The 21,708-nt window shown below is 37.0% G+C and overlaps 1 protein-coding gene across 3 annotated transcripts in view; it reads right to left on the reverse strand.

Moving 5' to 3' along the window:
• Positions 1–2,267: 2,267 nt before the first annotated feature.
• The window catches only part of CDKL3 (cyclin dependent kinase like 3), a 126,353-nt gene continuing 106,912 nt past the window's right edge, over positions 2,268–21,708 (reverse strand). Inside the window, exons 8-13 of one of the 3 annotated variants that reach the window (XM_058278799.2) lie at positions 18,218–18,371; positions 17,782–18,110; positions 16,463–16,556; positions 14,103–14,265; positions 12,779–12,876; positions 2,268–4,143 (exon numbers count right to left, since the gene is read on the reverse strand). In XM_058278799.2, the coding sequence (XP_058134782.1) occupies positions 4,129–4,143; positions 12,779–12,876; positions 14,103–14,265; positions 16,463–16,556; positions 17,782–18,110; positions 18,218–18,371 (853 nt within the window). In that variant the 3' untranslated portion in view covers positions 2,268–4,128. Of the gene's footprint in view, positions 4,144–10,021; positions 10,136–12,778; positions 12,877–14,102; positions 14,266–16,462; positions 16,557–17,781; positions 18,111–18,217; positions 18,372–21,708 lie in introns of those variants that run through there. The other 2 variants (XM_058278790.2, XM_071210036.1) reach the window with 2 other exon arrangements.

Here is a 21,708-nt window from a genome sequence, read left to right on the forward strand (position 1 = left end):
CTTCAACAATTAATACTAGCTGCTACAGACAGCAAATTCTACCCCACCAATAAAATTTTTCCATATTTTACTCTTCTTTTTTTTCCCTCAAGTGTGGGGTGCTCGATAAATCCATTTATTAATTCGTTCACAAAACAAATTTACTGAGTGCCAGTAGATAATAGGCATTGTTCTAGATGTGGGGAATAAATACAGAAATAACAAAACACTAAATCCCTGCCCTACTGGAATCCATATTCTAATGGGGGTGAGAAACAATAAACAAAATAAAGATCTAAAATATGTAGCATATTATGCAGAGTAAATGTTATGTGAAAAGACAAAACAGGAAAGGGAAATAGTAATGGGGAAGGTTGTAATTTTAAGTAGGGTGGTAGAGAAGGCTTCATATATGAGTAAACACCAGGAAAGACGTTGTCCTGAAAAACTGGGAGGAAGTAAAGAAGGGAAACATGCAGTTCCTGAGGAAAGATATTTCTAGGTAGGCAAGAGCAAAGATTTTGAAGCAGGAGCAGCTACTCTGCCCTGGGAACAGCAAGGAAGCTGTTCTTTCCTTTCTAGGTCTCTGGGTTTCAAAATTAAGGTGAACAAATTTGTTCTTTTTTTGTCTATGACACTTTACAAAGGGTGCTACATTTGTTTCCCAAATAAGAGTTCATAACTAGTCAATAGCAACTAACTATTTCATAGTAATCCTAGGATGAATGATAATATATTAGATAACTTTGAATAGAACACAACTTTAAGAACTCTTTCACTAGTTTTGTTCTCTTCTCTTTCGGCTAGTCTTTAATCACATCTTTCGTGAGTATATATTTATGTTAACTGGCCTCAGGATTACTTTTTCAGAAAAGAAGAAAAATCATTACGTTGCCTTTACAGAATCATCACTTTTCAGCTTTCCTTATACCTCTGCAAAGGAAAAGGTAGGCAGTAAGGAGGTTAGTAGGATAGCAGGACATTTTATTTGCTTCTATCCTTTTGCCCTTTATTAAAATAAAAATAATGCATTCCTGTTTTCTTTTGTTATCTTGTGACCTATGGCTCACATATCATGTAAGATTTCTTGATCAGTTCCCTGTGCACTTCTGTTAATTGTTTCAGTGACCTCGCCCAATTTATATTAGAGACCCTATAATTTACATTTTGGGCAGCAGTACAATTCTGAATTTAGCTACCTTGTCTTCTTACTACTCTTCCTGGCATTCTTATGTACTAGTATCATTTGTTCTGGTGTTTATAGAACTGTATGTTTTAAAAGGTATGGCTTTCTTGATCTTGAATTTAATGAAAATTTTGACTCAGCAGTAGGAACCTACCATATTTGTGGACTTAGTAGGTACTGCCACTACACTTTAAGCTGTTGTTACCAGGCCCTGGAAATCCAACTCCTTGGGTAAAGTTGATGAGGGTTCTACAATGATGGAATGGAAATGAATTAAACATGGAAATCAGGACTATATCTTCTTTCAAAGACCCTCCAAACTCCATCATCATCACGTTCTAGACACCATGGAACATTTTCATTTTTTAAGAAAGCAGCTTATTATTTTAACCATTTGCTAAAAACAAAAAATTGTAACAAATATTTGCAAGGCAGCAAGACAAAGTCCTATGAAGAAAATGAAATACAATACCAGAAATACAACTCAAACACACTTGCCTCATTAATCCCTATATATTTCTTGTTCTTCTCTTTTTTCACTTTTTATTATTAAATACTTTCAAACTTACAGCAGTTACAAAAATAGTACAGACCCCATATAGAGAACTCAACCCACCCCTAACCCCCACACCAGATAACCAGACCCACCAATTTTAACATTTTGCCACATTTTTCATGTCATTCTGTCTCTCCATCCATCCGTCTATCTATTCATCAATCCAAGTTTTGAACACTTGATTGTAGGTTGTATACATCATATTCCTTGAACACTTAATACAGCCGTGTATATTATCTAGGAAGGATATTCATTTACGTGACCACCTTAAGGACAGTCATCAAGTTTGTATGCTTAATGGTGTACCACCGGTCTGCTCCTCAGTCTAGATGATTTCAACTGACTTACCTTCAAGTTCTCTGATTCCTTCTTCTGCCAACTCCAATCTGCTGTTAAACCCCTCTACAAAATTTTTAATTTCTGTTACTGTAGTCTTCAGCTTTCTCTTTGGTTCTTTTTCATAATTTCCATCTCTACAGATATTCTCTTTGTGTTCATTTCTCATTTTCCTGATTTCATTTAGTTCTTTGCATATATTTACAACTATTTTTACAAGTCAATTTTATTGGTACATATTAATAAAGGATAAATCCATCCAAAGTGTATAATCAATGGTATTCTATGTAATCATATAGGTTTGCATTTATCACTAACAATCATTTTTAGAGCATTTTCATTATTCTGGTAATAATAATAATGAAAAAAACAAAAACCAACCAACCAAACATACAAAACTCATCACCTCTCAATCTCTCTATGCTTCCCCTGCTGTACATAGCTGCTATTTTGTTTCCTTCTCTCTAGTTTATTTGTATTTATATTTTGTAAAACAGTCTTATGTATGCAATATCACCATATTCATATTTCACATGTGGTTTCACTGTTATATAGTCCTATGTTACTTTTTTTAGCTTTCCTTCTAGTGATGTACATGTCCTTAGACTTTCCCCTTCAACCACTGTCATACCCATACAATAGCTCTGCTAGTCACAAACACAATGATGTGCTTTCACCATTTCCATTCATTTCCAAAGATGTACAAACAACGTTTTAACCAATCCTGCACAGATTAACCCTCAGCTTTCCATTGTCTACCATCATTCTATTTTCTGGTGTCCTATATTCTAATTATTAGTTCCATGAGTTTACATAATATATTTAGTTTAAAACAGCCCAATCATACAGTATTTGTCCTTTTGTGTCTGGCTTGCTTCACTCAGCATAATGTCCTCCAGGTTCATCAATGTTGTCATATGCTTCACAACTTCATTTCTTCTTATTGCTGCATAGTATTCTATCGTATATATACACCGCAATTTATCCATTCATCAGTTGATGCACACCCGAGTTGTTTCCAACTTTTGGCAGTTATGAATAATGCCACCATGAACACTGGTGTGCAGATGTCTATTCGTGCCACTGCTGTCAGTTTTTCTGGGTATATACCTAGTAATGGTATTGCTGTGTCACATGGCAAGTCTATATTCAACTCCCATAGAAACTGCCAAATAGTCCTCCACAGTGGCTGTACCATTCTACATTCCCATAAACAGCGATTAAGCATTCCTTTCTCTCCAGTCCTTTCCAACACTCACAGTTTTCCAACTTTTTATTAGTGGCCAGTCTAATAGGTGTGAAATGATATCTCATTGCATTTCCCTAATTGCTAGTGAACATTTTTTGTGTGTTTCTTCACCATTTGTATTTCTTCTTTGGATAATTTTCTTTTCAAGTCTTTGGTCCATTAAGTAGTTTGTCTTTTTAGTGTTGAGTTGTATGATATCTCTTTATATGTCATGCTTATTAAACCCTTATATCTGTGATTGCTAAATACTTTCTCCTATTGAGTTGGCTGCCTTTTAACCCTTTTGACAAAGTCCTTTGAGGGGCAAAAGTGTTTAATTTTGAGGAGGTCCCACTTAGTATTTTTTGTTGTTGTTGCTCTTGCTTTGGGTATAAGATTTAAGAAACTACTGCCTACCACAAGAGCTTGAAGATGTTTTCCTATATTTTCTTCTAGGTGCTTTATGGTTGTAGCTTTTATATTTAGGTACTTGACCCACTTTGAATTAATTTTTATATAAGGTGTGAGATGGGGTCCTCTTTCTTTCCCTTGGCCATCTAGTTCTACCAGCACCATTTGTTGAATAGGTTGTTCAGGCCCAGCTGAGTGGGCTTGACAGCCTTGTCAAAAATCACTAGACTATAGATGTGAGGGCCTATTTCTGAGTTCTCAATTCAGTTCCATTGGTCAATCTATCTTTATGCCACTACCATCCTGTTTTTACTTCTGTAGCTAAGTAATATGATTTAAAGACAGGAAGCGAGAGTCCTCCAACTTCATTCTTCTTTTTAAAGACACTTTTGGCTATTCAGGACCCCTTACCTTTCCAAATATATCTGGTTATTAGCTTTTCCATTTCTGCAAAAAAAAAAAAAAAAGGCTGTTGGAATATTTATTGGTGTGGCAGTTTGATATTATCTCTGAATTCCAAGAAGAGATAATGATTATGTTTGTAAACTGGTCTGCTCCTATGAGTGTGAAACACTTTGACTGTATTAGATTCAGCTGAGATATCTTTGATTAAACTGTGTTAAGGGCTTTGATTTGACCATACCAGTACAGTGCAACTTAGTTTGAGTCCCTGCCCCCTTTGTGGGCTATATAAATGGACACTCAATCAAGAAGACACACAGAAGTAGATGCACAGAGAAGATGTACAGAGGAAGAGACAGCTCCATTATACATGGCAGAGGCTCTGGGAAGAGAGATGAGCCATTTGCCTGATAGTTTACAGCTGACCTTGTGAAAAGAACAGAGCAGCTGAGCCTGGAAAGAAATGAACCCTGGGAAGAGAGAGGAGCCCTATGCCAGGGAAAGAAGCTGGACCCATAGAGCCTTAAGAGGGAAGAGGAAGGCTGAACCCTTGCAGACATCACCCACCATCTTGCTTCAAAACATGGCAACAGAGTTTGATAAGGAAGTAATGTTGAGATGGACTCCTTAGGGTCTTGTAAGTGTAAGCTTTTATCCCAAATAAATATTCTTTTTAAAAGCCAACCAGTTGCTGTTACTTTGAATCAGTATCCCTTTGACTGACTAATACAATTGGGATTGCACTGAATCTGTAAATCAGTTTGGGTAGAAGTGTAATCTTAACAATATTTGGTCTTTCAATCCATGAACACGAATGTTCTTCCATTTATTTAAGTTCTCTTCTGTGGTTTTAGCAATGTTTTTTAGTTTTCTGAATATAGGTCCCATGTGTCCTAGGTTAAGTTTATCCCTAAATATTTGATTTTTTTAGTAACTATTATAAATGGATTTTTTTCTGATTTCCTCCTCAGATTGCATATTAGTAGTGCATAGAAACACTACTGATTTTTGAATATTAATCTTGTATTCCGCCATGTTGCTGAACTTGCCTATTAATTCTACTAGCTTTGTTGTGGATTTTTCAGGATTTACTAGATATAGGATCATATCATCAGTGAATAGTGAAAGTTTTACTTCTTCCTTTCTTATCTGACTGCCTTTTATTTCTTAATCTAGCCAAATTGCTCTAGCTAGAACTTCTACCACAATATGGAATAACAATGGTGAGAATGGGCATCCTCATCTTGTTCCTAATCTTGGCAGGAAAGCTTTCAGTCTTTCACAATTAAGTACAATGCTGGTTGTAGGTTTTTCATATATGCACTTTACCATATTAAGAAAGCTTCCATCTAATCCTATCTTTTGGAGTTTTTTTTTTTTAATCAAGAAAAGGTGTTGTATTTTCTCAGATACCTTTTCTGCATCAATCAAGAGAATCAGGTGATTTTTCTTCTTCAATTTATCAATGTGGTTTAGTACGCTAGCTGAATTTTTTTTCTGAACTACCCTTGCATACCTGGGATAAAACCCACTTGATTGTGGTGTATAATTCTCAACATATTTTTGGATTTGGTTTGCAAATATTTCATTGAGGATTTTTGCACTTATATTCATTAGAGATATTAATCTGTAATTTTCTTTTATCATAGTATCTCTATCTGGTTTTGGTATTAGGGTGATGTTGGCTTCATAGAATGAGTTTGGTAGTGTTCTTTCCTGTTCAATTTTTTTTGGAAGAACTTGAGCAAGATTGGTATTAGATTGTCTTTGCTTGGGAAGTGGACTTGGCCCAGTGGTTAGGGCGTCCGTCTACCACATGGGAGGTCCGTGGTTCAAACCCCGGGCCTCCTTGACCTGTGTGGATCTGGCCCATGCGCAGTGCTGATGGGCGCAAGGAGTGCCTTGCCACACAAGGGTGTCACCCACATAGGGGAGCCCCACGCGCAAGGAGTGTGCCCCGTAAGAGAGCCGCCCAGCGTGAAAGAAAGTGCAGCCTGCCCAGTAATGGTGCCGCACACACAGAGAGCTGACACAACAAGATGAGGCAACAGGAAGAAACACAGATTCCCATGCCGCTGACAACAACAGAAGCGGACAAAGAAGATGACGCAGCAAATAGACACAGAGAACAGACAACCGGGGCAGGGGGGAAGGAGAGAGAAATAAATAAATAAATAAATAAATCTTTAAAATTAAAAAAAAGATTGTCTTTGCTTGATTGGTAGAATTGATCTATGAAGCCATCTAATCTGGGCTTTTCATCTTTGGGAGGTTTTGATGACTGTTTCAATCTTTTCAGTTGTGATTGGTTTGTTGAAATCTTCTCTAGGGTGGGTATAGGTGGTTTGTGTGTTTCTCAGAATTTGTCCATCTCATCTACATATGTTTTGGCATACAGTTGTTCATAGTATCCTCTTATGATCTCTCTTATTTCTGCAGAGTCAGTGGTAATGTCCCCCTTCTCATTGCTGATGTTATTTGAGTCTTATCTCCTTTTTTCTTTGTCAATCTAGCTAAGGATTTGTTGATTTGGTTGATTTCTCAAAGAACCAGCTTTTGATTTTGTTGATTCTATTTTGTGTGTATATGTCATTTATTTCTGTTCTGTTCTTTACTATTTCTTTCCTTTGGATTGGTTTGGTATTTGTTTACTGTTCTTTTTCTAGTTCTTCCTGGTGTCCAGTTAGATCTTCAATTTTAGCTGTTTCTTCTTTTTAATGTAAGCACTGATAGCTATAAATTTCCCTCTCAGCACTGCCTTTGGTTTTGATATGTTGTGTTCTCATTTTCATTCTTCTCAAAATATTTGCTGAGCTCTCTTGTAATTTCCCACACATCCCTATGTGTGGAGGACAGTGTATTTCCCCCCAAGGATGAGCCATATCACAGAGAGAATGGAGCAGATAAGGACCCTTACCTCTTCCAGGCCATCAACCCCCCTGCCCTCCCCCCCCCCCCCCCCCCGCATTCCAAGAATACCTTACCTCCTAGCCCACTACCCCTAAGCCATACACTTTTAAAGCCCTTTTTTAACCATAGGCTATATCAGACTCTAACCTCCTCTGCACGAACTAACGTTTCCCTGCCTATTGATGTATTGTATAAAGTCATATCCACCACCTTCCATGAGCGGAATGAAGTCTAATCTTCAGAGCCCCTCCATCGGGAGAGCTTCTCAATAAACTTCCTGCCTGCAGTTGTGTCAGTCTCCATGTCCCAGAGAGCACCACTTTTCTCTAACAGTTAAGATATTCATTCTCCTCAAATTGATGTATACACTCAACACAATCCCAATCAAAATCACAGCAGACATTTTTGTAGACATTAACAAAAAAATTGACAATCCTTTTGTGACAGTTTGAAGCTGGGTGGACCACAGAAGATAATGTCCTTAGAGCTAATCCATTCCTCTTTGTATAAACCTATTGATTAAATTACTTCAGTTAAGGGCCTTTGATTAGATTTTGTGACCCACAATGGTCTTAATCCTCCTACTAGCATCCTTTATGAATGGGAGAAACATGCAATGATGCAGAGAAAAACTCCTAGAAGCTAAAATCAATGGAGCCTGGGAGAGAAAGTCACTGGAACAGAGAGAAAGCAGGACGCAACTAGAAGCTGAAAGCAAGATAACCTAGAGGAGAAGGCAGAGACCAACAGGTGTCGCCATTGTGCCCTGCCACATGCCTGACTGCACATAGCTGCAGCTCGGGGAGAAAGCATCTCCCGATGATGCCTGGATTTAGACATCTTTCTTATCCTCAAAATTGTAAGCTTGTAAGTTAATAAATCCCCATTGCAAAAGCCAACCCATTTCTGACATATTGCCTTGGCAGCCTTTAGCAAACTGAAACACCTTTGATATTGGTGTAATGATCAACAAATACATTAATGTAATAGGCAATGGAGAGGCTTATATCTGTTGAACCTACCACAGAGAACAACTCCTAATTTCCGTGGAGGAGCTGTGGTGACACAAAAAGTTTTCAGATTAGTTGCTAAAGCTGACAGTCTGTTAGAAAGATATATTTTGTACAATAACCTCAGCTATATTAATTCTAATAACCATTTTTTAAGATAAAAAGATAAAAACACTAGGCTAAGGAAATTATGTTTTCCTTTGCTTTTCAAGTCTATTTAGTGAATACAAAATTAAGTAGAGTCCTGGTAAAACACTGGATAATCTAATTTTATTATTTTTTGAGAAATGGGATAATCCAGAATTTGGGTATTATATGTCTTCTGGGTTGTACATAATTTATTTTATGAAATACGAAAAGTCTGTACCACAGAAAAGTCACATTCAGCTGGAACTAGAAAACTGGAAGCATGCTGGCAATTGTTTAAAAGGATAAAATAATTTAATTAACATTTGATTATCATATCATTTTCAATATGGTACAGAAGCTTTTATTGCTGACCAAAAACATATTTTTAACCATGGAATAGTAATGAATAGCTTGTATTTATTTTTTTAATTTTTAAATTATTTCTCTCTCCTTCGCCCCCCTCCCCCCTCCCCCCTCTTCCCTCCCCCCCTCCCCATTTTCTATTCTCTGTGTCTATTTGCTGAAATGTTCTTTGTTGTCAGCGGTACGGAAGTCTGTGTTTCTTTTTGTTGCGTCATGTTGCTGCGCCAGCTCTCCATGTGTGCAGCACCATTCCTGGGCAGGCTGCACTTCCTTTCGCGCTGGGCGGCTCTCCTTATGGGGCACACTCCTTGCGCGTGGGGCTCCCCTGTGTGGCATGGCACTCCTTGCGTGCATCAGCACTGCATGTGGGCCAGCTCCACACAGGTCAAGGAAGCCAGGGGTTTGAACTGCGGACCTCCCATGTGGTACGCTGACACCCTAACCACTGGGCCAAGTCCGCTTCCCATGAATAGCTTTTAAAACAAGGGTAAGATATTTCATTAAGAACTCACGTCAGGAAGCCTGAGCATCCTAGGAGACAGTTTCTTATGATTATATGACTGTAAGAGGGCACACATCAGTGTAAGTACAGTATGTGTAATATGATAGAATGTGTCAAATGTGTCATCTACATAGTAATCATGGCAAGTAAAGAAGCAGGCAGAGAGGAGATGCCTTTATAATACCAAATGAAAGCATTACATTAGTCTTGGAATTAAGAAGAAAGACAAAAACAGTGAATGTTTTGCTAACAAAACAAACACTTGGACAGCTGGACAATGCCAATGCGGATCAATGACTGTCTTAGCAGTTCACTTCACATTTCTATTGTATATAAAATAAAAGGGAAGAGCTGCCCTTTTAAAGTTATTTAAAAGAAAAAACACTACCAGAAAAAAATCTGTTCCTCTTCAAATTCTTCCCTTTACAATGGCCATCTCCACCCTAAAATTAGAAATCAAGCTAGTAAGAACCAGGGAGAAGAATGTAACTATATGCTGCCAAAACCTTGCCTGTATTAATGTTAAATTATATGTAGACTACTAAGTGATATAATGCAGGGCAAGCCAAAAGATTTGCTTCAATGTTTTGCTCAATTTCCATCATTTTCAAAATCTTCACGATCTATCTGAATGCTGTTTCAGAATATTCGTGTGTGGAATTAATCCCTGTGTTTCATGCTTATCAATATATTTGTTTGTTCAGCAACATTTTATACTTCCAGATCTTGGGATCTTATTTTATTACACATTTAGAAACCTTTTCTTCTATAATTATATGACATGATTGAATAATAGATCATCAAATAAAATTATATGACTTAATGTAAGCTACAGTTTTATTACGGTACACTAGTCAGGTGGTTTTCATAAATTAAGAAAACATGAATAATTTTTAAATTAATAAATCTAAAAACAAATTTAGGGGAATATACACATAAGTACAGGATTTATGATATATCTGTAGAATTCTCTAATCAGCATTTTTGTATTTGTAACATTAATAAAAATGATTTTTTAAAAACCATACAATGATTCTGGTATTCCCTGAATTTTCATCTGCTGCTTTTTCTACTCTACATCTGGCAGGTTCTTCTTCCTTTCAGTTTGTGCATTTCCTGTATTCTAAAAAGTAAATAGAAACAGGACCTTAATTGAGGAAATGGTGAGTCTCTGACTATGGAAAATACAGCCACAGATAAGTACTGTACTTTGCATTTGAGGGGTATTTCTTAAAATACATGGAGATTGTTTAGCAAAATATTCCTTTTTATCATCGTCAAATAGAAATGAATGTGGTCATTAATATGAACTCTTTTTTTTTTTCTCTTGCCTAAATCACTCAGTGGCAATAATTCAGCTTTCCTTCAGACATGGAGCCTATTCAATATATGTATTTGCTATTTCAAACAAACATTTAAATTGCCTGAAGGAGTTTAATGTACAACTGCAAAGTGGCTGCATCTGGTTAGGTAATTAAAAAACAAGTCAATGGCAGAGACAAGAAACTGAACAAATAAGTTGCTATTCCCTCACTTATGTTTTTTAAAACATCATATACTCTTGTGCTCTAAAATAACTACAGACTCAAAATTTACAAAATTTTCTTAATTCTGACATTAATTTATTAAAAGCATTGGACTAGCCTTCTGTAGAATTTTAGTCATTCATCAGGAACTGCATATGAGTGGGCAGTACAAATAAACTACAACCAATGTTAATGACTTCTTGATATTTCTAAAAACTACAACTTGGTTCAAGGTCACTCTTTTAAAAAGGTCATCTTTCCTTAGTTATATATTATATGAGAAAGGAGGGGTTTTCCCTTCCTATTTACTTACTTATTCTGAAAATGACAAAACTTCTTTAAGAGTTCCTTTTTGTCTTGCACTGAAATATAATTTATATTCCAATATAAGTTCCCTGGGACTCTCATAGGACAGTGGGATAAACACATACAGCACATTAGTAGTCTGCCCAAATGCAAGAGCCCGATCTCACTGGATCATTGGAAAAATATGCAAATAGTATGCTGTTCGGTATACTGGGACCAAGAATAAATCACACAAATTTAATAGTTTAAAATGACCTCATTACTTTTTATAATGAACTAAAAGATGACTATTAATAACTTTCTTGTTCTATAATATCTCCTTTTTGCAAACTGGATTACGGAGTTCTTAAGTTCTATGCCACAACAAAGGCACAGTCCTAAATGTCACAGTAAGAATACACCTAACAGTGCCTGATAACCCTTTTATTCAAATATTATAAAGTAACCTGAGGCAAAATGCCTTCCAATATAGTTTCAGATCAAGGTTTATAACTAATTTTCTAATTCCTTCAAATTTCCTGTAAGTATGTGATAATTTTACATGAACAAAAATTTTAGTCAATTTTTTTTTTTAACTAAGTTGATAAATTGCATATAGAAATTACTTCACAAGTGTGCAAAACAGGTGGCCATCTGTGATTTAATTCAGTGGGCGCACAACACAATTCCCTTCCCTTAAAAGAGTGCCTTTAGAAAGTATTCTTTTGGGTGTTAAGAGCTTCAAAATTCCCAAATAAAATTCAAGAACCATGTAGCAGTTTGACATTATTTATGAATTCCAAAAATAGATACTGGATTATGTTTGTAAACTGGTTTGTTCCTCTGGGCATATTAGATTATATTGGATTCAGAGGTTTCACTTTTACTTGATTAAATACTGGTGAGGCTTTGACTGGGCCACATTGTAGGATGTTGAGTCCCCTCCCCTTTGGTGGGGAGGGACTCACAGAGAAAACTACACAGCAGAGCAGAGGAGTTAGCTAGAGTTTTGATGCTGGAGTTTTGAGTTGGAGCCCAGGAAGTAAACACACGGGAGAAGAACACAGGAATAAAGATAGCTCCTCAGACACAGCAGAGGCCCTTGAAGAGAGCTGAGCTGTTTGCCTGATAGTCTGCACCTGATCTTGTGGAGAGAAGCAAGCCTGAGCCCAAAGACAATCAAGCCCTGAGGAGAGAGACAAAGCCTAGAGAGCCTGATGGTCTACAGCTGGTATTGGAAGAAGCAGGGACCACAGAGCCTTAAAAGGAAGAGGAAGGCTGAATGTCGGCAGCCAACTTGCTCCAACAAGTGGCATCGACTGATGAGGGAAGTAACTTATGCTTTATGGCCTGGTAACTGTGAGCTTCTACCCCAAATAAATAGCCTCTATAAAAAGCCAACAGATTTCTGGTATTTTGAATCAGTTCCCCTTTGGCTGACTAATGCAAATCACTCTGGTGGGGGCTGGAAACTAGATTACCTGACAGCTAGCTGAGCAAATCTTTATGAAAATAGGAAAGTAGGTGAATAACAGAGATGGGGAATAAATCAGAGAGGAAAAAAAGAGAAGGAAGGAAGAAGCTAAACATAAAGACGTGAGTGCTTGTGGCCAGTATTACTGTATACCATTATTCATTTCCTCTGGCAAGGCTTACCTGTCCAATGTTTAGCAGTATACATAACACAGGCATTCCCTGGGCAATACACATAATACAGGTATTTTATTACCCTTACATTCAATGAGGACTGGTATTCATTACCCAAAAAAAAACTGTTAGGAACTTTTAAAAATTGGAATTCTAGAAAAATATAGATCTGTTTCTAGAGTTAAAAGATTACAGAATTTTGAATTTTTATATGAATCTCCAGTAGTAGTAATAAATTTATTTACCAAGTCAAAGGCTCCAAATGGCATTCCTTAGTAAGAATTATAAAATAAATGAACAAAATTTACCTCTTGCTTTTCTTGATTTTGATCCACATTAAGCAAAGTTGGAATTTTGGATGAATCTGTTTTCTTTGGCTCCCTCTTCAGCACTTTTATCTGTTTAACTTTTGCAAAAATATATAGAACAATGACAACTTGTTATTCCTACTTTGAAATTTTACTTTTCTTCCCAAAAGTTTCAAATGGAAATTGAGTCCATTAAACTCAGTTTTTTTATTTAAAGAACAAAGAACTGAACAAATCATGAGTAATAATTATGAAATGTGCCAAAGATAAGTTAATTGTCTTATAACTTTATAGTCTACCAAGTATTAAGCAGAAGTTTAATATCAAATATTAAACTGAGAGTAACTGTTTAGTGGATAATTCCTCTTGATCTATGCAAGTACTTAGTCTCGCTATTATATGAACTTTTCACAAGGTGTCACTGTTCTTCAGAGAAATAAGAACATTTACTCTGCACAAAAAGATGTTTCATTTTAAGAAGTCAGTACATGTCATAAATCTTACTTTATCAAATCCTTGGATACATGAAGCACATATAACATTCCTGCTACTATATGGGCAAATAAGCAGAGAAACATAGGAAGGTAATTTGCTCCAGGTCATATACTGAACCAAAACCACCCTCCTTGAATACTGATACAATATCTCAACAACACTGAGCTATTGAAAAGGTTATTCTTTAAGGCTTTCTTAATCATCTTTAAAATGATCTCTTTTCAGTCTTACCTCTTATTTTTTTTATGGAGTATTCATGATTATTATCTCTCTTTTTTCCTTTTTTGTTATATTTTTATTTCTTTTGTAAAATTTTGTTTTTTAAACTAATCAATTTTACTGATACATATTAATAAGGTATATAATTCATCCAAAGTGTACAATCAATGGTATATGGTATAATCACATAGTTATACATTTACCACTTCAATTATTATTAGAGCATTTTCATTATTTCAATAATAATAAACAAAAACCAGACAAACACACAAACAAGAAAATTCTTCACCTCTTAATCTCTCTGTTTCCCCTGCTGTACATAGCTGCTCTTTCTGGCTATTCTTGCACAGTTATTTATTTATTTATTAAGCAGTTTTATTGAGATATATTCACATACCATATGGTCTATCCAATGTGTATAATCAGTGGCTTTTAGAATAATCACAATGCTTACCACTTATTTGAAGAATCTCATCAGAAGAAAATATTTTTCCCAGCAATTTACTATTTTCTACTTAAATCATACAATGAAATAAATGCAAGTTGTATTACCAAAAATGCTCTTGTAAATAGTATAATCTACAGATTTGATTATGCAAAAAATGTGTACCTTCCATTCCTTTCATCTCCTTTGACTGTATTGTGAAAGGCAATTCTGGGAAATGGAATTCTTTCCTGTCAGATCTTAAAAAATTCAGCTTCCTTTTGTTCCCAGTTGCCATTTGGTCACTTTGACCTGTTTGTTCATTAAATACACCTTTCTCCGTTTGGCTCTAAACAAACAAGTGAACAAGAGTTAGTTTGGGGAAATGGATTTGGCTCAATGGGTAGAGCATCCATCTACCACATGGGAGGTCCAGGGTTCAAATCCAGGGCCTCCTGACCCATGTGGTGAGCTGGCCCACGCGCAGTGCTAATGTGCACAAGGAGTGCCGTGCCATGCAGGGGTGTCCCCCGTGTAGGGGAGCCCCACGCGCAAGGAGCGCACCCTGTAAGGAGAGCCGCCCCATGAGAAGAAAGTGCAGCCTGCCCAGGAATGGCGCCACACACACACAGAGAGCTGACGCAGCAAGATGATGCAACAAAAAGAGACACAGATTCCTGGTGTCACTGACAAGAATGCAAGCGGACACAGAAGAACACACAGTGAATGGACACAGAGAGCAAACAACTGGGGGAGAGGGGGGAAGGGGAGAGAAAGAAATAAAAAATCTGTAAAAACAAAGAGTTTGAAGAAATGGGTGGAACTATTTATAGAATGAAAAGACTAGAATTGTGAGCCATTTGTATGGTGTAATAGGTATGATAATGCCTAACTTGAAAGGTTATTTTAATAATTAAAAAGTAGAATAAAATACAATTAAACATATAAAAAATAAAACTCCATAAAAGTTTCCTAAACTAATTTTTTTTAAAACATTGACCTTTCTGAGAATCTAAGTCTTGATCATGAGAACCACAATCTTAAATTTTAATTTCTATTTTGTGCTTTGAGTTTGGACAAACTGCTTCAGTTAGTCTCATTGAAAACTTATTTTTCTAATTACAAAATGATGTGCTCTATGAAGAACACTGAAAAACTCAAAGGAAAAAAAGTTACTTGTGAACCCAGTATTCTGGTAACTAGCTGTGTTACTTGTTTTGCCTCATTTGGCAAAGGGTTTTCACACCAGAGGAACTTACCAGTTTACAAACATAATCTATATTTCTTTTTGGAATTAATAAATAAAATCAAACTGCTACAGGGGGACACAATTAAATGCACAAAAAATAATAAAAACTGACTGAAGAGAAAATAGGAAATTTGAAAGTATTAAATTTCCTACGACATTCCACAATGTATCCCACTATATGGATTTACACTATCATACTTAACTAGTCACCTGCTCTTGAATGTGTTTGTGGTGTTTTCAATTTTTTTATTACTATAAATTATATTATACTTATCACTTCAATTTTGAATAAACCAATTTCCTATGTAAAAAATGGGTAAATGAATTACACTAGTCATTTTTTCTAGTGAAATGTGGTTAAGTTGTATCTATTTAACAATTGCTTTTAATCTTTGAAGTAAGGTACTAAAAACATTTTTAGGAAGTGAAAAATCACTGGGGGCTGGGGATTGAACTGGGACCTTGTTTGTGGGAAGTTGGCACTCAACTAATTCCTGAGTTGGTTTTTTCATTTGTTTTGCTTGTTGATGTTTTTTCAGGAGGTACCAGGAACTGAATCCAGGACCTCCCATGTGGGAGGCGGGAGCTCAACTGCTTGAGTCATATCTGCTCCCTCTTGTGACTTTTAAAGGTTGAAATCTTAACTTATTCTACCCAAGTCTGACGTTAAATACACAACTTCAGCTATAAGAAAGTAACCAAAGGGAAGCAGATTTGGCTCAACTGATAGAGCATCTGCCTACTACATGGGAGGTCCAAGGGTTTGATACCCAGGGCCTCCTGGCTCGTGTGGTGAGCTGGCCTACGCGCAGTGCTGCTGTGCGCAAGGAATGCTGGCCCACACAGTCATGCCCCTGCGTAAGGGTGCCCCCTGCGCAAGAAGTGGCCCCTGCACAAGGAAAGTTGTCCCACGCAAAACCACAGCCCACCCAGGAATGGTGCCACATACACAGAGAGCTGATGCAGCAAGATGACACAACAAAAAGAGACACAGATCCTCAGTGTTGCCTGATGAGAATACAAGCAGACACAGTAGAACACACAGCGAATGGACACAGAGAGCAGACAACGGGGGGCGGGGGTGGAGGGGAATAAATAAATCTTTTTTAAAAAAAGAAAGTAACTAACTTAAGTTGTGGAAACACTAAGGAAATGAAGGCCTATTTTCATCTCAGGAGGGAAAAAATGGAAGCTAAAAATAGGTATTTTAAAGTGTTGGAGCCTCAAAAGAGAGAAAAGGAAAAGAGGGGACAATGTTGAAAGAGGTCCTATTTTAATGAATAGCTTCTTGCCTTACTTGAATGGGACCTGTAGCCTCTTGCCTGCTATTGTACATAACATGTCCAATAGACTGTGAAGAAGTACGTCTCTTTTTTGCTTTTTCAGTTAAGCTATAATTTAAAATCAAAAGAGAAGTTGTTAGAATTCCTTAGAAGTGCCTTTGTTTCGCCTTCAATCATGAACAAGTTATATCATAGAAGTCTAGTGTTTGAACTCTGAGTGCCAAAGTGCAATTGGGAGACCTTAAGTACAAATTACTCTAAACAGAAGGGTTATAATAGGGCAGAGAGCAACTAACTCATGGATCAGTGAGTGACAATCATGTTTTAGGGTTATTCCCGCTACCCTGCTTGGTCTCTTCTACCTGTTTTAGACCTGGACCTCTTTATTAATGGTTTCTGAATGTCCAATGTTGGCTTACAACCACCACCATTATTAGAACCATGGTTTTGGGATCACCTAAGAATAACTGGGTTCTTCCTGTATGTAAGCTAATATACCTTTGGACTGACACTTGCCCACCTCTACAGACCACTAAACTTTACAACATACAGCCCAGATCAGTCTGCTAGGATCTGCTTGGGTTAATGAACCTAAAGTTGACTTCCTCACCCAGATGTACAGTACTCTGCTGAAACTTAGAACTGGGCATGATGCTTGCTAGACCTCACCATCTATCACACTGTCCTTTACTAACCAGATTTATCAGATTCATGGTACTGGTCTCTTAGCCTGTACCAGCATCTAAATCTAAAACTGGTAAAATATGCTCTTTCTTTTTATTTATTTATTTATTTTTTAGGTACCAGGGACCCGGATTGAACTCAGTACCTTATAGGGGGTATGCTGGTGCTCAACCACTTGAGCTACACTGGCTTCCTCAATATGCTTTTTTTCTCCCAAAATATTTGATCTTGAAAGGCTACTTGACTGTGAAAGACTATTTGCAACCATCCTTTCTCCACATAGAGAATTTGCTATGGCAGAGAAGTAAAGCTTATTTTGTTAAACCAAGGTCTATCAATAACAAAACATAGGACGTATCATCTTTTTCCTCTTCAAAATGGAAGAAACTTTTCGGAGGATCTTTTTTCCTTTTAAATGAGGTTCTCCAAAACACATTAGTGGAAAATTAAACATATATAGCCAATAAATTTCATTTCTTCTATAGCATTCATAAGAAGCACCCAGTAAATGACCCTTTTTACAATTGAACTTTCAAGTCCAGTCAATATGTAAACTCTATGTACTTTAACCCTTTGATATACAATTATACAGGAACATTGCATTAGTTAGGTCCTTTTCATCCTGCTGCTTTTTCCTGTTTCAGCTCACCTTGGATTGGAGTGAGTGAGATTCGAATTGGGATTTGCAGCCATTAAATTACTGCTAGTTAGATTGATGGGTGGCATCGTCATACAACCTCTAGCTTGGGGATCTTCTTTTATGCTGTTAGAACTAGTGCTGAGATTGACAGGGTTCGGTGGTTCAATGATTACAGGTTTTGTATCTTGAGACATAGCATGAGCATTTTCAGTTGCATCCTGCTGACAATGTCCACATTCATACTCTATCTTTTTTGGTTCGGAGATATCTCCTTTTCCTCCTTTGACTTTAATAACTCTTATTTTTATTTCCTTGGGCTTTTTCTCTTTTTCTATTTCCTGGAATAGACATATCCAAAATCTGAGTTGTGAAAGCATTATTTTTGTCATTAGAGTGCTACCAATAATGTAGTTAAATGGACTAAAATGAAACCCAAAGTCCTTACCTTACCCAAAACTGAACCACTTAGCAGTGTATTTGTACACATTGTCTTTCTTTCCTCTTTTATAAGTTCATTTTCTTTAGAATTCTCTTTTGGCTTTACAAATGAATTGACTTTTGCTTCTTGTAGTAATTTAGCCTTCAGTTCTGGTATGAATCTGAAAAAAACAAGAATATCAACCATAACCTTTTTGTTTACATAGAGTATTTTATCTTTGATGAACCATTTAATCACTTAATTTACACTGCAGCTACAGCATAAATAAATCATCATATAATGCATGCCAGCAGATGTCATAATATTTACCTAAGCCAAATTACTTCCTGGTAAAGATACATCTTTCAAAATTTTTGCCATAGTAATTTGTTATATCAAACTTTTACAAAATAGCTATTAGTTTTGCTTTGCTTTCTCCTTTCCCCTTTCCCGTCCCCCTCCTCTCTTCCTCCTTCCCTTCCTTCCTTCTTTCCTTTTTTAAATTTTATCTTTATTTTTTTCATTTTTTATTGTATTTTTTGAAGATACATAGATCACAAAAAATGTTACATTAAAAAATATAAGAGGTTCCCTTATATTCCACCCCCCACCCTACCCCACTCCTCCCACATCAACAACCTCCTTCATCATTGCGGCATATCCATTGCATTTGGTGAATACTTCTTGGAGCACTGCTGCACCGCATGGATTATAGTTCACACTGGACTTTACACTCTTCCCTAGTACATTCAGTGGGTCATGACAGAATATATAATGTCCAGCATCTGTCCCTACAATATCATTTAGGACAATTCTAAGCCCCAAAAACGCCCCCACATCACATCTCTTCTTCCCTCTCCCTGCCCTCAGCAACTACCATAGCCACTTCCTCCACATCAATGCTACAGTTTCTTCCATTACTAGTCAAAATAGTCCTATAGTAGAATACCAGTAAGTCCACTCTAATCCATATTTTATTCCTCCATCCTGTGGACCCTGGGATGGTAATGTCCACTCCACCTCTAAATTGAGAGGGGGCTTAGATCCCACATGGTTGATGGATGAGATTCTCCTGCTTGGAGTTGTAGGCACTCTCGGTTCCCTGCTGTGGTGGTTGACCATCTTCACTCCCCTGTTAGCTGACCTGGGTAAGTCCAACAAACTGGAGAGTAGGAGTTGAAACTCTGCTGACACTCAGGGCCCAGCTGGCACATGGCCAGACCAGAGATTCAAGTCTCCCAGCACCAACTACAGGTTCAGTAAAAGTGAGGCATGTGTAGGAAGGTCACATCTGAGTCCACCTCCATCACATTCAGGAGCACAAATTCCAAAGTGGGACCCACTGACAAGGCACTGAACTCCAAGCCAACTGCCATGACCATAGAACCTGTGTGTCTCCGTAGCTCTCAGGAGCACCAGTACTGGGGTTGTATCTACTTTGGCTGTCTCTGGGATCCTGCTGAGGCATGCATAAGTGCGACCCCTCTGATGACCTCCTGACTCTTTTTTGAAGACTCTTAGCCATATAAACTCATTTGTCTTCCACATTTCTTCCTTTTATTCAAGGTCTTTTTCCAGTTGCATCACCAGTTAGTGATTGGTAGTAATCCCTCAGCTCCAGGGAGGCTCATCCCTGGGAGTCATGTCCCATGTTGGGTGGAGGTAATGCATTTACATGCTGAGTTTGGCTTAGAGAGTGGCCACATTTGAGCAACATGGAGGCTCTCAGGAGGTAACTCTTAGGCACCCTGCATCTCTAGGCCTAGTTCAAATTTCAGGCACACAGGCTCATAAGCATAGTCATCAGTATCAAGGGCTCATCATTGGACAATCCTTCTTCACTGGTCTTTGCCCTTGCACTTGGGGGATTGTTGCTGTTCCATTAGGGAATTTGACAGAGTTCCCCTGGCTAGGAACTCAGCACTCCCTCTGTTGTCATTTGTAACTGTAACTACTCTGAAAATATGCAATGATATCTGAACATTTTTATATACCCTATATAAATGTCTTGGAGAACTCCCTCCCAAACTTGTGTCCCCCATCAGTAACACCCCACACGAGCATTCCTCCCCTGCCATACTTGAGCCTCTCTGTGGTCCAAAACTTCTTAAAAAATGAAGCCTATTATATTGCCAAATTCAATTAATAGGAAAAAGAAATTGTAATGATAGGTTTAAAGATTAGAAATAGAATATATACTAATTTAAAGAAACTAATATGAAGTAAAAATAAATTGGGGTATTAAAAAATGAAAAAATCATAAAACTTTGTTTTGACATTTTGCCTTTCATCACTGTAATGGGTGTTGCCCTGTCTGTACAGTGGCAAGGCACTTTCTTTCATTTCTTCCTCAGTGTCTACATCCTTTTTTAATTTTTTCTAATTTTAAATTTTGTCTTCAAAAAAGTTTTAGATCACAGTAAGGTCACATATACGATATAGGGGACTCCCATATATCCAACATCAAGCCCTTTTCTCCCTCCCCCAGCAATGATCTTTTTACATGTTCATGTTATATTTACTGCAGCTGATACACAGATATTGAAACATAGCTATCAAACATGGTTCCATTTTGGTTTGCATTATGGCTTATATTTTAAACCGTACAATTTTCTGAATTTTTAGTACCTTATGGTTACCTTATGGTACATATTCACCTATAGACTTTTATACATTTTTGGTGAAATTTAACATGTCCTATATCCATCATTGCATGACCTTGTGGAACACGTTCATTGCCCCATCTATTTCTTCTTTCCTTTTCTTTACTTGTTTTTCATTGTGATAATGTATGTAACATCATATTTGCCATTTTAACATTTTAATTGCATACTTTAGTAGCATTAATTACATTCATAACATGCAAGTACCATTACTATTTCTAAAAATTTTTCATCACCCCAAACAGAAATTTTCTACCCTTAAAACAATAATTCCCTATTACTCCCTCCCCCTCACCCCTGATAACCTCTAATCTACTTTCTGTCTCTATGACTTTGACTTTTCCAGATATTTCACATAAGTAAAATCATATTTGTTCTTTTGTGTCTGACTTATTTCACTTAGCATAATGTTTTCAAGGTTCACCCATATTGAAGCATGTATCAGAACTTCATTACTTTTTATGGATGAACAATATTCCATTGTATGAATATGCCACATTTTATTTCTCCATTCATCTGTTGATGGACACTTGGGTTGTTCCACACCTTTTGGCCATTGTGTATAATGCTGCTATGAACATTTGCATACAAGTATCTGTTTAAACACCTTGTTTCTTTTTTTAAAGTTATTATTTTTTAATAGAGAATGCATCCACAGGGTTCAAAATTTAAAAGGCTGTACTAAAAAGTCTCCTTCCCACCCCAGACCATGAGCCATTCAATTCTTTCTTCTTGACAGAGCTACCATTATCAGTTTGGGGAAATGTTAAACATCAGCCCATGAATGAACTCTTCTGTAATTCAGACCACTCTCGCCAGTGTTGTGCAATACACATGCCTAAGAAAAGGAAGTAT

The sequence above is a fragment of the Dasypus novemcinctus genome, chromosome 2 (genome assembly GCF_030445035.2).
Source record: "Dasypus novemcinctus isolate mDasNov1 chromosome 2, mDasNov1.1.hap2, whole genome shotgun sequence".
NCBI lineage: Eukaryota > Metazoa > Chordata > Mammalia > Cingulata > Dasypodidae > Dasypus > Dasypus novemcinctus.